Below are 16,692 nucleotides of genomic sequence, written 5' to 3' on the forward strand. Positions count from 1 at the left end.
TAGGTTGTATTTTTAAAAAGTTTGAATATTTTGGAGGTGAAATATGAAAGGTGAATATGGATTATTGAATTTTTAATAATGAAAATGTGTTTGAAATGTTTTTAATTGAAATATTCACAGCTTAAATATTCAACCATGTTGAATTTCAGCCCATAAAAATGCAAGCCCTAAAAATACAATGCATTAAAATTAGAGGTGGGCATAGATTAATTTTTTTAATCTAGATTAATTTTGAAATTAATCTAGATTAATCTAGATTAAAATGGCTCATTTGAATTCTGCCGAAGGCATTCAGAATATGTGTGCTACCCAAATAATGACTATAAAAGTAGGCTAAGTCTTTGAGAACGGGTTTCTCAAGCCAGGTGGCGCATTAGACCAGGGGCTCATCTCAGGAACTGTTTCCAAAATGCATCACAAACTGCTTGAGAAAGCTGTTCTACTCATAGACTGTAAAAGGTTACTTCTGTACTGTTACCGTCCGTAGGCAACAAAGGCCTATGTTATTATCAACTACTAGGCTATCAATTAGGGATGGGCGATATGGCCTAAAATCTATATTTTGATATACATTGCAGCCTCTTGCGATAACGATATACAGTATATTATAATAAAACCATTACAGAACAGGTTACACAGACCCTGCTAAACAACTGCTAATTTTTTTTTAAAGGGTATATGTAGTTTTGAGAACATATATTGTGCAAAACTGTAAGTATACAACATAATTTTGCAGATAAATAAAATTTAAGTAGCCTACACTACCTGCAGAGATCTTAAGTAGGTCTAATGTTTATTATAGCTTTGAGCTTATGAAACCCCAAATTTAAAGTTATAATATTGTCTAACTGATGTCTTTTCAGTTAAAAAGAAACACAACAACGATTCTTAAATCAGACAGAGACAGAGATTATGTGTTAACGTTACACCACTAAGATATATTGGATTGAGAATAATACGCGCGCGCTGGTATTCAGTGATATCAGTTTCAGTTTCGTTTTGAATTTGAGGTGGTAGAACGGATTAGTCGTGTGTTAACTTACCGAACCGTTACCCCACACACTCGGATAGTTTGCTGCTGTTTGTCGGACGGCTTAAATCCGAACCAAGTCCAAATAATGGATGTTGCAGCTTTCACTTTCAGCCGTGTTTACTTAAGATGACGACGAATATGCGTTGCAGCCGGGTTTACCTCGCGGCCGCGGGTAGATTGCGTCATCATAGCTTGTGTAGTAGAGCCATCTCCCAACCCAACTTGGGGAATAGATTAACGGCGATATTTTTTTTATCGCGCGATAAGAGTCTCGCGTTAACGCAGCGCGTTAACGCCGATAACGGCCCACCACTAATTAAAATGCAAGCATGGTTAATGCAATGCCTATTTTTTTCCAAGTAGTGCAATTCAACAGGCTTTTTGTTTCAAAAACATTTGACATTATTTTACTTCCATAGATTAAGTACAAAAAAACTATTTCCAAATGAAAGAATCTGCTCAACGTCTTAATGTAAATTTAATTACTACAGCTTGATTGTGTTTCACTTATTACTGAACTTATTTCACATGCTTTAACGGTCAACCTAATCAATGTAGTACAATTTAATTGGCAGGCATCAGTTGCAATGCCATTGTATTGCTCTAAATACAAGAGGAGAGATGCAAGAAATATTAGAGAAGAATTAATGGGGTGAACGAGCTCCCTTCTGAGTCGGAGTCATCTGTGTAAATATCTCATTTTAGAGTCGATTAAACCGAAATTAAATCTAGTCTAGTCTCTAAAGCCGAAAACAGCAGGATCAATAAAACATTGTGATTCATTATCCGGAGTGTCAACTGAGAATACTAAAACACCAACAGACACATGCACATATATGCACCCAAACTAGAAAGGTTGTGAAGGTTAATGTTGAATAGAACCTTCACTAACAGACCTTTAACATCAGTTTAAATGGAAAGTTAATGGATGCATTTGTGGAGTTTTAGTTAAGTTCATCTGACGTAACAATCAATGCGACTGACGTCAAATCATCCATGCAGGTTTAGCTGTGAATTTTACAAAAAGGTCACATTTCTTCCGAAATATTTAAGAAAATATATAAAATACAAAATATTTATATGCCATGAAAATTTCACTGTAAAAAAAAAAGAACACACACACAGTTTGAGTTTATTATTTCCAAATGGTAATTATCATTAATGTAATATTTTGAAATGTACAGTATGATAGTAGAAAGTAAACTGGAATGAAATAATTTTGTAACCATTTAAATCATGATACAATATGTTGGTATGTTGAAATGTTTGTTTATAATGTTCTTTACAATATAAAGGGCTTTGTTGCATTATAGCAATACAGTAACTATTCTTAATGGTCAAGAAAATTAAGATTTATTTTTGTTTATCTTTAAAGCACAATATAATTATTTTTCCACTATCAATTTTGAAATCAAATAACACGGACATGTTTATGTGGGATTCATCCGGGTGTTAATCATATTCCTCAGTTGTTGTTAACCCTGGCTATCAAAAACTAACATAAGTTATGACATTTTTAAAAACAGACATTTGAAAACTTATGTCAGTTTCATTTGTAACTCTGTACTACTTTTTAAAGGTCAAAGAGGTATCCGTATTATTATAAGTCATGAAAACAGTTCAGATCTTTCTTTTAATACAAGTTATACCACCTAAGGGGTGTCAACACCGACACATATCAGTATATTCTCACAAACACACACACACACACACGTCTTCAAAAACGATTTTTCTGCTTCTATTGTAATGAAATTCACCTGTGCTTTTATCTTAAACTCACCTCATTCGTCCCACAGATAGCAAACTCATTTAGGACTCTATTATTTTGGCACAGACCTTTGCCGAAGAGAGAATCTATGTGAGTGAGTGATTGAGTGAGTGAGTGAGTGAGTGAGGAAACCAATCTGTGCCGCACTGCAGTTTTTTTCCACCCCTATTGATCTTCATTTAATGGAGAACATGGGTCAATGCTACAATAAAACCTTTTTATCTTGGCTTTTAATCATAGCTAGAAAACTGTTAATCTTCTGAAGACAGCTGATGCATTTTTCCCGGTTCTGCAGCAGGCGAAGCGCTAAAGTTGTCAATAATGGCTGGTGACAAACAGCCTCCAAATTTCAGCTTGTCAATTCTATTTGTTTTCTGGAACTGTGTGTAAACAGGCTTTATCATCATATACCATGCTACTCAAAAGTTTGGACACTACAGAACTTTTTCTAGATCTTAAAAACCTCTTTATCTAATGTTTAAATGCGGTTATGCTTAATTAGATTTGTAGACAGAAAAATTGTGCATTTGTATTGTCCGCACAATTTTACTGGACAAACTGATTTGATGCATCCACATTTTACTGAGCACAGTCTACCATCAATGTAATTAACAACTGAACAACAGAGAAATATGAGAGCATGCTTGCTTATATTAACTCTTAATTACTTGTTCTGACAGATCTAATTGTCCATGTGTGTTTAGATCAGTCTGGTGAGGATGCTCTGAATGTCTCCAGTTGACATCATTACACCCAAACATTGACTTCATTAAAACAAATACCACTTATTTAGGATATATGATTTGAGTGTATTGAAGCCTTTGTTAATTACCAATTAACCAAGATGTTGACAAACAAGAGTATTATTCGTATGAGCAATAAGGTGGTGCTCCAGCAATTTATCTAAATCTCATCCAAGCCTTTGGAAAGACTTCAGGTCAGGAAGTAGGACACGTTCTAGATTTCTACAGAAGTTACAGCTACTCATACTGTCTATAAGAACGAGGTTGAGACAAAGATAATGGGTCATATGAGACTTTTTAATGACTATTTTCCCTCCCTTATTCACTCACCCTCATATACTTTCAGACCCAAAAGATCTTTGAGGGACAGAATTGAAATTTTCAGAATCTTCATTTGTGTTTTGAAGATGTACAAAAGTTTTATGGGTTTGAAACGACAGTAAATTATGACAGGATTTTCAGTTTTGGGTTGTTATGTTCCATTGTGCTGTAGGGGTTCTTTTCTGTGTCTCTCTTTTTTTTTCTTTCTCTCTCCATCTCTATCTTTTTATTCTGCTATTTCGCTCTCAGGTCTCTGACTATTGGATATGTCTCCTGCCAATCATCATCAAGGAATCATGACTTCACCCAATCCACTGCCGCACTGCCCGTTTAAAAGCCATCCGGCGTGCTTCATTGACAGACGTGCAAGTGTGTCCTTGTGTGTGTTCATTTGTTTGGTTAATTATATTTTGTTGTAATTTGTTCATCAAATCCTACTCTGTGAACGGGTGACCCTACTACTTGTTACCTGTGCCTTATGCTGCTGTTCGATAGAAATTGATGTTCTTTTGTTTGGGTAAAAGAAAACAGGCAAGGTTGCGTAATATACATGGTGCACACAGAGGTGTTTGAATGTTAGACACATTAGATAAGGAGTGTCCGCCACCCCTTGTACTTTTGTGTTTTCCGTAGATTAGTTAGACCGTCCAAACACCAAAGAATTTGGTTTATTATCTATATTTTTCTTTTGGTAGGCAGGGTGGACTTGGGGATTAGAATTACTGTAAGGGGAATTATTTTGTTTTGATTTGTTCTTTAATTTGGTGCAACTCAGTTTCCCTTTCCCTGTGTTATTTGTTTTTTAGTTTTTTTATACATATCAATCTAGTGGCTTCGGCTTTTAAACTAACATCTTTCGGCCCTTATACTGTAATGTGCAAATTTGGTAAATTATATTACTATAGCAGAACTGTAAAAGAATGTGCTACTTAATGAAATTTTGTAAATGTAATAATACTTTCTTAGCTGTTGATATATTGAGCACACTTACATTACAAAACATCAGGTTTTTAACACAGGCAAAAAGTAGTATCTATCTAATTTTTCTAGAGAAAGATATAGCCATTTTGCACTGGGGATGAAATTTTTGTTTATGAAACTTATAGTACTGTATGTTTACAAAGTATGAACCCTTTTGTTTTGACAAGATTGCTGAAAATATTTATATGCTTTTCACCTTGGTGAGCAGTAGGACTCTCTTCTGCAGGCGACGGACCAGCGAATCCTGGTTCTCTCGTTTCTTCTGTTCTTCTTGAGCTTTGGCGCGCAGTTGAGCGACCTCGGGCAGGAGCTCAGTGCGGGCCTTCTCCACAGAGCGAACGCTGAAAGCCAGAATAACATTAGGATGGAGCAGCTCTGGGGAGAACAAAAGGAACTGCATCCTCTGTATACTAGGACGTAATTTCCTTATGAAAGCTGCCTGCTTAGTGTTCACAGCTGAATATACACTCTTTGTTGCTAGGCCATTCGACAGTGAGCCATCAACAAGTTTGTGTGTGTGTGTGTGTGTGTGTGTGTGTGTGTACACCTAGCCGTGGACTATACCACTTATGCCATGGTTACTTGCAACACTGAAAATTCTTGAAATGAAACTTCTGTCAGTAATTACTCACCCTCATGTTGTTCCAACCCTGTAAGACTTTTGTTCTTCTTCGGAACACAAATTAAGATATTTTTGATGAAATCTGAGAGCTGGCTCACTCCTTCATAGGCTTCTATGTAATCGATATCTGCCATCCCAGAAAAGTCAGCAAAGACATTGTTAAAAATAGTCCAAGTGACTACAGGGGCTCAACCTTAAGTTTATCAAGCGATGAGAATACTCTTTGTGCGAAAAAATAAAAAATAAAAAAACAACTTTATTTAACTATTCATTTTCTTCTGTGTGGGCTTCTGAGTGAGTTCACATAGTGTAACAGTGCAGCCAGCATCACACGCATCACACACATGACCAGTATCAGCCAATAGTGAGCCTACGTTCTGACGTACAACACAGAAGAGCTGCGCTGTTACGCTACGTGAACTCACTCAGAAGCACACACAGAGGAAAATGAATAGTTGAATAAAGTCATTATTTTTGTTTGTTTTTTGCACATAAAAAGTATTCTCGTCGCTTGATAAACTTAAGGTCGAGCCACTGTAGTAACTTGGACTATTTTAACAATGTCTTTACTAAACTTTCTAGGATGGCAGATATCGATTATAAGCCTATGAAGGAGTGAGCCAACTAACAGATTTCATCAAAAATATCTTAATTTGTGTTTCGAAGATGAACGAAAGTCTTACAGGGTTGGAACAACATGAGGGTGCGTAATTACTGACAGAATTTTCATTTTTGAGTGAACTAATCCTCTAAAGCGGTTATTGATGTTTGCAGGGCAAAAATTACACTTATTTACGTCAGCTATGACTCATCAGATATAGCATTCTGCACGTTTTAAATCAGATACAAGAGAGATAAGTAGTGCGTTAAGATCGGTGTTAGGGGTAACGTGAGCTACGTAAACTCAATCAGATTACTTTTTTCAAGTAACTAGTAAAGTAACATTGCTTTACTTAACATTGATTTACTTTTTCAAGTAAACAATGCAAGTTTCATTGAAAAAAAAAAAAAACTTTTTTATTACATATCACATTTGGATTTCATTTTTTTATTGCTTAAGTAAGAGTGTTAAACTTCTCCTGTGTCCTATTCTTCTGCAATCCATAATGGCAGCACAGCTGAAAGGTTTGTTTGAGCTCCACCCTCTACTGTGCAAGTGTGAATTTGCATTTCCTTCAGCCTGAGGCTTAATCATTTCACTTTTGGTGTGAAATCTCCCTTACATTTGCCAAAATATAGAACTTTTTGTCATTAAAGAACAGCTCAACTGAGAAACAGTAACACAAAAGCAAATAAGGGTATATTCACACCAGGAAAGTCAGCTAGTTCACTTGCTTTGGTCCAGATCAAACACAATGTTGATTTTGTTGTTGTTGTTGATGTGGTTTGCTTTCACACTGCCCTTTTTGCAAGTGTAATTTACCAAAATTTGTAAAGAAAACCACATGTGTGCTAAGGTCATCCATTCATTGGACAGAAATTCAAACCGTACCACAGTTCGTTTGCAGCAGGACCGAGACCACCTCTTCAGCTGGGTCTCGGTATGGCTGTTTGGTCCGCACCCGAGTACGATTGCTGTATTCATACCTGCCCAAAAGATCCGCACCAAGGGGGGAAACGAACTTGAGTTCAATTCAATCGAACCAAATAACACGGGTGTGAATACACCCCAAGTAAGGCAATTAGTTACTTTTTTAGGGAGTAATGCAATATTGTAACTAGGGATGTCCTAAGCCAATCTCAAATACCCCTTTTCCACCAACAAGAACCGGGTGCTGGTTCAGAGCCAGAGCCAAAGCTGGTTCAGAGTTGGTTCGACTGACGAGCTTACTAAGAACCGGTTTGCCTTTCCACCGGCTAGAGAGCCACAACAGAGCCAGATCTTACGTCACTGTATACGTCTCATGTTGCCCAGCAACCGCTAGTGCGGTAGCGCCAAACACAAACACGCCAGGCTTGTTCGAGTATTCGGCTTCTCGCAGATCGATCGCCGCATGACATCAAAGCACTGCGATAGCGATCTAAAAGCACAAGGAGTCGTATGCTCTCCAAACACTCCCGCAGCTCCGATCGGTCCTCGACGCTCCGATGCATCTCGAACAAGCCATCAACAATAACGGACGTTGCAATACTATGGATGCTCATGGGTTTGCAAAAATACATCGGAATCCAACGCGTTCGTGCAGCTCGCCGTAACTTACATAGACGGATATTATAATCGAGCTGCTATTAGCTCGACTAGCTGCTATTTAAAAATGGCGGTCACAAGTTTTTTATTCGTCTTGTTGGTCACGGTAACCCCGCCCCCAGCCCCTGACGCAAGCGGTTCTTTCTTGGCTCCGTTCTAGACCCTGCAATGATTTGGTGCTACTTAAGAACCAGTTTTACTGGTTCGGAGCTGGTGCTTTGGCGGTGGAAAAACAAAGAACCTATTTGAAACTAGGCTCTGGCTCCGAACCAGCACCAGCTCTGCCTTGGTGGAAAAGGGCTAAAAGATCGGGGCCGGCTATCTTAAAGGTGCCATGTGTAAAAATCCAAAAAATGAGCTACACGCATCAAAAGAATGAGAAGAAATAAGGGCGATTATGTCATAAAAAAAATGTCAAGTTATAGTGCTGCAGAGATATCAACCTGAATTAGCATGCTAAATTACTAGCCACGGGCCGACAGGTGTCATAATACCAGTTTCGGCCATGGGAGGCGGTATGCAGGCAACATAACCACCAGCCAAACTGCAGTACACAAATAACTCACACGGCTTGTGGGCGTACTTGAACCTGATGTCAATCGTGTGGAAAGTACAGCCCACTACTACATTTCAGTTCAGGGAAGAGAGCGGAAGAATGGCTGAAGCCCTTGGCAAGAGACCCTTACCACCACCACAACCACCCGCTACAGGAAAAAAAACGCGCTCGGAATCGCAAACTACGTGACCTATATTATGTTTATTAAATGGCTTTCCTGAGGTAAATCTGACATAATTGTTCTCCAGCTATGTTATTGACCTCTTCACGCTGATAAAAAACACTGATTGGTCGATATTATGTATGAGGAATACATTTTGGTAAGTTGTAGCCTACTGTATCTTTCAACGGTGTTTGTGTTTTTTTTTTACTATTAGCTAGTAGAGATGATCAGTTCACGTGCGCTAGGGATCTGTCGTGTAACATTTACAAGCGCCAAAACGGTATTTATTGTTTGAATTGCGTAATAAAATTGACAGAATCTGAGAGCTGAGATTTTTTTATATCATAACTAACCTGCTCTGTCTAGTCTGTCGGTCTCCGTGTCCTCTTTGCTTCGCGATTTTTCTGTGCGTGAGAAAATTGATGTGTGGCGTGAGAGCGTGTGAAAAGTGTCAATTGCGTGTGTCTCACGAATATGAACATATTCACTGGTAAAGGTGAAGGGGAGTAGCTTGAAGATGTCATATTTCAAAATCACTTGACATCAACCAACGTTCCTCTGGAGTCAAAACGTCCTCTATTAGGAGTTGGCTCGGCTTCGGCTATGGCTCTAGGGTCGTTGTGAAGGTAGGGGCGGAGCATAGAGACTATGCCGTTTCTCGGTTGTTACTCTAGAGTAGACCAACTCACTTTCTGGAGGTATACTGCCCCCATCTGGTATGGAATGTGGAGTATGAATTGATTTTTTGGTGGACATTACACAAGGCACCTTTAAGCCCGATATTTTATTTTATGTCAGATGTCATGCACGTGTCGAACAGTAGGTGGTGGTATACACCTTCAAATGGGTTTGCAAACCACCATTAAAAAGAAAGAAGAGGGAAAGATTGTGCATGATTCGCAAAAACTAATGTATCAGACTGGGACTCTGTATGACTTGGAGGCACTACAAATCTTGATCGGGACATGCCTAATTGTATTACATTATGTCTGTACGCAAAGAATCCAAATCCATATTTCGCTTCTACAGTTCTGTGTTCAGCAAGTTGAGGACAGCTAGCAAGATCGCTCACATTATTTGCCAGGTACCAAAATATGAGCAATGTTGGTATTTTACATATTACACATTTTTGATATCACAATTTTTTCAGTACCAGTATTTTGCCCAATCTTTGTGTAAGGTCACTGCTGAAACAAGAATGGACATCAAAACAGTAAGCAGAAAGGCAGCACGTATTTACATGAGACTGAGGAAGCTATTTGTTTGTGTGTGCATGTGTCTTCTGGCGATAAAGGAAGGATGTTTGATACAGATAGACTCTGACTGGGAGAGCACTATTCCACTTGACCTTGCAGAGTGAGAGAAATTACCCACAGCAAGAGTTCAATTCCATGAAATTTGCTGCAAAAGTGTTTGTGATACAAAATCTTTGTATCTGCTGGATTAAAGGGAGAGAAAGTGCTAAGACTGTCCAGGTGGATGTAATTGTGCTTTCTGGAGGTAGTTGACAAGGGAAATTTTGTTTATGAGGGCCGGCGTTTGCAAGAGTGAGTCAGCGTGTGTGTGTGTGTGTGTCCTCATAGCTAAATTGATTAACTCCTCTCATCTCTTCCAGATGCTAACTATCCAGCCCAATTTAAGCTGAAATGAAAATCATCATGGCCTGCCGTGGAGGGTCAATAAGACAATAATACACAATCTAATCACAAAACCATACTCATCTCCTATCAATATGACCTCAGCACATACTGAGGCTTATTATGCAAATTGCCTCTATTCGTTAGTGCATAGGGTAATTGATTTAGTTGGCCCAGTTTCTTAACACAGAAGGAGTAGCTTAATGGAGTGCTTCAACCAAGTGAAAGCACACCAACACACAAACACATGTATGTAAAGCATCTATAAGCACTTGCATTATAATACAAAGAGGGTAATTTTATGGTTCATCACATTATTCCATTACATAAATGATTTACACTAGACCAGCCATTGCACTTCTATTTAAATGTTAAAAAATTATCACGAAAACAGCCTCAAAAGGAAAAAGCAATGCAGTGTTAACGAGGGAACATCCTCCATATTGATCAATGTCCAGTGTGTATCGTAGCCTATTTGGGAGAAGATTCACCTACCCACATGTATCTGACATGCATTGCAAACCAACCAATCTTTTTTCTCCTTGTTATTGGCAACAAATTATGGAATGCATGATATCACAATAACAGACCTTCATGCAACAAAGTGGCTAATTCAGTAATGGCACAGCAGTCTGTGCAAATGGTTGTAAAAAATAGCAGTATGGGTTTTTATACACACAAATATAGATGGAGCAGGGTGGCCAATGTTTGCCAATATGCATGTAATTTAATTTAATGGTAGCAAATAAGGTAGGTTATTTGAAAGCAGAAATGTGCATTAAAGGTGGGGTAAGCGATATTTGAAAAACGCTGTTTAAAAGTTGGTCGGAATGAGAACCGACACAACAACAAACGTGTGTAGCCAATCAGCATTCAGCAATCAGTGTATGGCAGTGGAGGAGAGAGAAAGAGCAAGAGGGAGATTTGAAAAAAGACTGTAGAAAGAGAGAGTTGGCTGAGAGATATTACAAAAGAGAAAAGCTCATCAGAATATCACTGGAAAATGAAGGGTTATGACCAGGAAAGAGCTTTAGGACCCACGTTAATATTAGAAAAGCTTTCCAGCACAGGAGAGAGCTAAGCGGGAAGGCCTGAAAACAGACGTTGAGGTTGCTTGCTTTGATTCCAGTAACACTGGTTTTGAGTGTCATTGTTTGTCTGGAGCTGCTGTGCTGTTGGCAACTAACAACGAACTCTTGTTTGTATTTACTCTTGTGTATGTCTGTTAATTTTTTGTGCTTCCTTCCTTGCCATTCGTTCATCATCTTAGCTTTATTTTTCACGAAGCATTATTTTGTTGCACTTCTGCAATACAATAAATTGACATCCACTCTTGCATTGCTTGTATAACGGGATTGCTGTGTGAAAGGGGCAAATGTCTTCAAGATCACTAAGGCTGAATCTGAAATAGCCCCCTAAAACCCTCAATCACTATTCCCTATGTTAGTCCACTAATACAATACACTTGAAGGAGTGAAGGAAAAAGAGTGAGCGAATTTGGACAGCCATTGAGTGTACATCAGCTGTACACTGGTTATTGCGGTGCAATGTGGGATAGAATGAGTGTACTCGATTACATCCAATATGGTTTCGGACACCACTACAAATGGCTGTCCCCTCAAATAATGGCCTATTTGAGGGTATAGGGGGCAATTTTGGATTTAGCCAAAGGCTACTGGCAAGTGAGTTTTTTCAGGGTTGGAGCTAAATTCTTTGCGAGCAAATGCAGTTTCTCAGGGGAATGCAAACACATTGAAATATACCCCCCATCTCACATTTTTTCCATTATCATGTCCCTTTTGGCACTCCAAAGCTATGCGTGTTATCCAAATGATTTAACAACAACATAAATGTATGAGATTAATTGTAAGCAATTGACATGGATTTTTTTTATCTATCGACAGCCTTTTTTAAACTGCATCAATCAACTGAAAAAGTGCATTTGCTGCCGATGGTATCGATTAAAAATTACTACTGAGGTACCAGAGCCAATAATTGTTTTGAAGCCAAAATGTTGTAGGACAAAAAAGTATTGTTTTCCACACACTAGACATCCTCCACTCGCCAGATATAAGTTGCTTTGCAAATAATAGGCCTATATCTGACAGAAACACATTAAATAGGGCTGTAACGATACACCAAACCCACGATTCGGTTCGTATCACGATTTTTGACCCACGATTCGGTTCGTATCACGATTTTTTTTTGGGGGGGGGGGGGGAGAAAAAAAAGAATGATTTTTATTAAAACAATATTTTTTATTAAATAACATTTGTAAAACCTATACAAACTGAACACCAAAGAACAAGATTAACTATTCAAATTATTAACAATATAAATAGCCATATATAAAATAAATAAATAGCCAAAGCTATAACACTTCTGTTTTCTTTGTAACAAAATACTGTTGAAAAACAAACAGAACTAAACTCCATTGTGGTGATGATTTGAGCATGTTGAAAATTCTCATTCAATCAAGTTCTCTTACATTTACAAAGTAGGCTAAATTAAATGGCTACTGTTTCACACTGAGGTAACTGAGGCTTACTGCCTGTGCTGCAAACACCAATCAAACCTTACAAATTGAGGTAAATTGTGTTTTTTTCTTGCTTTTCCCCAGTCTTAAAGTGAAAAAGGTAGTATTTAATTAAATACATTTATGGTGAGATTACTACATTTTATTTAATTAATCGCATTTATTGTCAATCTGTTTTCATTTTGACCACGAACCATGCGCTGTCACTTTAATTCAGCGCGTGCAGCACAAAAGAAATACTCGTTGCGGAAACGATCGCTGCACTGCTCTATACGTCGACGGACGGCAACCGCGTGCAGTGTGTGACCTGGGTAGTCTACGGAAAAAATATGCACCGCATACGGAGTATGTGTGAAACGGCCGTTACTCTGAGAGTTGGAAGGGGTGTGTCGCGATTTTGCCTTCTCACACCGCGAAACTGGATCGTGGATCCGAGTGTCGCGATTTCGATTTCATATCGCGTATCGTTACAGCCCTAACATTAAAGCAATAAAAAAAGAAGATATTGTGTGTGTGATGGGGGGAGACAGCCCCAACTTCTTCCATAAACTTAAGGAAGCAATGACAGCAGACTCATTACTTTGCAAAGCTGTTTTAGAAGACATGATAGTTCATAATTAGCCCAATCTCAACACTCAGCTCATTAGTGAGATCTGATATTGTCATAGTTTCGTTTGACTTGACTGCTGAAGTGACGAGCCGCGCAGCGCCGACACGCACCAACACCCATCGACCAATTACAGTCTGACAATTAGAGAGAGGGAGAAACCAGAGATAGACAGAAAGAGCATCAAAGGGATTGGCTAATGCTGGCTGGTGAAACTCAAGAAAAGACCCCATTACTGCCTTTGAGAGAGCTGCACAGGATGAAATGAGACCCACATTAGAGGCCTTGTCAAATAATGACATTTTTAAGCAAAAAAACAGACGTGAACCCACATAGAGATAGGCTGTCCCAATCTGTCGCTTGAGGGACAGATCACATGCTCTGGAGTAGAGCTGTCGCTCACAAGTGAAGGTTCAATAGAAACTGTCCATCTCAATTCTTACTGAAGATGTCAATTTTGCAAACCATCAAGTGACAGCACAGCTCGACTATATATCAATTATTTAATCTAAAATTGCTTCAGCTCATTCCTACAATTAGCTCTATGATATAAAAGAGATCCCTTTGGAAAGGTGTTTAAACATTACAGACTTGCCTCCTGACCAAAAGTCAATGGTCCATACCTTTTAGTACATGTGAATGTGTGTATTTACCTGCTATTGAGTGTGTAGTTCTGCTGTTTCAGGTTCAGTTCTCGCTGTTGAATCTGTATCACCTCCCTGGATAAATCCTCAGGTTTCCTACAACAACAAAAAATTTAAAGTGAAATAAGAGACGGGTATAAATCAAAATAAAAATTTTACTAGCACAATGAAAGATGCACAGGGTACAAAGCGGGCCTGAAAAGTCCAATAAAAGCCCATTTTTCGTTTTCAGCAAAGGCTCACTGAAAGTAGATGCTTCACCTTCAGAAAATGCTGACCGTTCACCTAATGAAACCAAACTATATTACAATACTAAATTAGCAGTTTTATACTTTATAATTATTGTATTCAAGGTTTGCAATTCCAGCAACCCCATTTCCAAAATTTTAGTTATGGTAACAAGGTTTAATGCGAAATGTGCCACATTGTAATAAATACCACACATTTGGAAGTTAAAAAACTAGTGTAATTGTAGCCTGCTTAAAAACCTGTGATGCTCAATCCATGCCAACATTCCAAACTATGCCACAGTATATCCAGTTGGATATTATTATATTATTATATATTATATTCATGTCATAGTCACTGTGTACTGTATGTAAAATTAATGCTATCTGGTCTTTATTTGAGAAAATATGATGCACAGTGCACACAAACTTACCAGATTACTGAGTGCACTGTTGGTTACAGCATTTTCTTTCTTCTTTTTTTTTCATGTTTTTAACTATTTCTTTATTTGTGAAAATTACTATTATAAGATTACAGAATCATTAAGTTTCAAATGTATAAATATTTTTATTTTACAGATTTATCAAGTCCCAATTATTTTTTGCATTTTGATATTTTCCTATCATTTCTAATTTTGTAAAGTAAAATAATAAAAAATAAATGTAACTTTTATTGCAGCAATTGTTAGCATTAAATTAAATAATGTGATAATTGTTCTGTCCAAAATCTGTTATTATTTGGTATCGCCCATAAAAAAACAACAACATAATGTTGGTCGATCGCTAATGCCGACTTTAAAACTGGCAACGTTTTATGCAAGGTTAATTATGTTCAACAATACACATATAGTTCTCGCATTCATCTCTCTTTTTTTCTGTACTAATGGTACAACAACATGTACCTTATTCATGGAAAACCTTCTTTAAGACCACAAACTGTAAACTCTGAAAACCCATCCTAAAACTCATTCTCTAAAAGACTCATTAGAAGCTGTTTATGAAACAAAAATTAATTTGTGCATTTACAGTAGAATCTGCTTCCTAATAGAGATGAAGACATTTTCTCCAAAGCTGTATTGTCCTGTCTTTTTTTTCTTTTTTCAGCTTTTTGCAAAAATACATTGACTTTCCTAACTCCTCAACCTCCCATACTCAAACTGTCCATATTGTTCAGTTGTGTTCTTATCTTAATTATGTAAGTTTTATTTATTTTGATGCCGGTCGTTTTATTTAATTTGAATTCATTCACTTGCATTATTTCTATTACAATCGCTGGGCCATGATTTTCTGATTAAATGCAATCTTCTTTTGAAAGATTTTACATAAATTCTTTAAATCCCATACTGTAACGCAGGGCTCTATTGTTTGGTCTTGTTATTCTCCCAAACATTCTCATAAAAGCAAGTTGACATAATTATGCAAATTCGGTTTATAAATGCTATGTTATGCTTGCTGGAAGTGCTCAGTAGCAATATATATTCAAACTCCCTAATATATTCATATTTATTTCTATATAACATACACTGCTAACTACTGGGTCATGCTTAAAATGATCATAGGGCATGTTAAATTACATTGGCTGTCTTTGATTTGCATAATTAACAGAGCTGTCAACATCAAACAAAAAGCTCATGAACTTAATCACACCCACAGACAAAGGCTTCGAATGCATTTGCTCATGTTTGACAATTTTACTTTAAATTTCTATGATGAAAGTGCTATCTTATGGTTGACACCTTTGTTCTGTATGAGATGAAAGCTAATTCTGAAGAGAATTGATTCAGCATTCAAACAGTAGGAATATCACCACAGAGGGAACATAAAGGAAAGGAATCATAAGACGGAGTATAAATTCCTCTTTCCCCCTTCATTTTTCAGGAGGTTATCTCTCGTTTCCTTCACAGCAAGACGAATAAGTCAACGGTACAAAAAGGGAAAGTCCTAACCGCTGCACTTTTCTTTGCTGAGACAAAACATTGAGAAGATATGACACCGGTTTCTTTTATTTGGAGAATCCCCGCGAGAGTTACATTGCTCACCCAGGTAAAACATGAGAGAGCAGAATGAAACTACTGCTAGACATATTTATACTGCCGGTGAATGTGGTGGTTGATAGGCCTGGGGAGCAGAGAGAGCGGAATGAGAAATGTTCAATGATCAATCAGAATCCAAAAACAGATTTCTGCTCCACCAAAGCGAGACGGACACTTTATGCTCATTCGCCTTGCCATTATTCTCTCAAAGCAATGGAAAAGCTTTGAGAAGAGTTTGATTACAAACAGTGTTTTACCTAGGCGAATGTGAGGATAATCAGTTGAACCCTGCATTCAAACACTGAAGGCCATATCACACTTCAAAGACAGGAAATGCATTCAAACAGGAACAAAACCTTCGCTGAGGAAAAACGGACGTCACAGTGAACAGGGAGGGGAGAAAATTACATGAGGAGAAAGAACCTATATGTGAATTAAGATATCGACCAGATCCGTGAAGGATATCGACTCTACAAAACTGTGTCAGATTATGTGCCATTTAAAGTTAATCATCATTACTGGGCAATTTCCGAATGCTCAAAGTGGAAGGTCTGTTCTCTACCACATTCAAACACATATTAGATGATGAAAATAATCATTCACAATACATCTGCAATGATTTTGTTGTTGATA

The 16,692-nt window shown here is 37.7% G+C and overlaps 1 protein-coding gene across 2 annotated transcripts in view; it reads right to left on the reverse strand.

The window, feature by feature from the left end:
- The window catches only part of mad1l1 (mitotic arrest deficient 1 like 1), a 71,712-nt gene that overhangs the window by 42,091 nt on the left and 12,929 nt on the right, over positions 1–16,692 (reverse strand). For both annotated transcript variants that reach the window (XM_081360413.1, XM_081360414.1), the window contains exons 10-11: positions 13,809–13,895; positions 5,043–5,187 (exon numbers count right to left, since the gene is read on the reverse strand). In XM_081360413.1, the coding sequence (XP_081216539.1) occupies positions 5,043–5,187; positions 13,809–13,895 (232 nt within the window). The remainder of the gene's footprint in view (positions 1–5,042; positions 5,188–13,808; positions 13,896–16,692) is intronic.

Source organism: Scardinius erythrophthalmus, assembly GCF_964197995.2.
Source record: "Scardinius erythrophthalmus genome assembly, chromosome: 3".
Taxonomy (NCBI): domain Eukaryota; kingdom Metazoa; phylum Chordata; class Actinopteri; order Cypriniformes; family Leuciscidae; genus Scardinius; species Scardinius erythrophthalmus.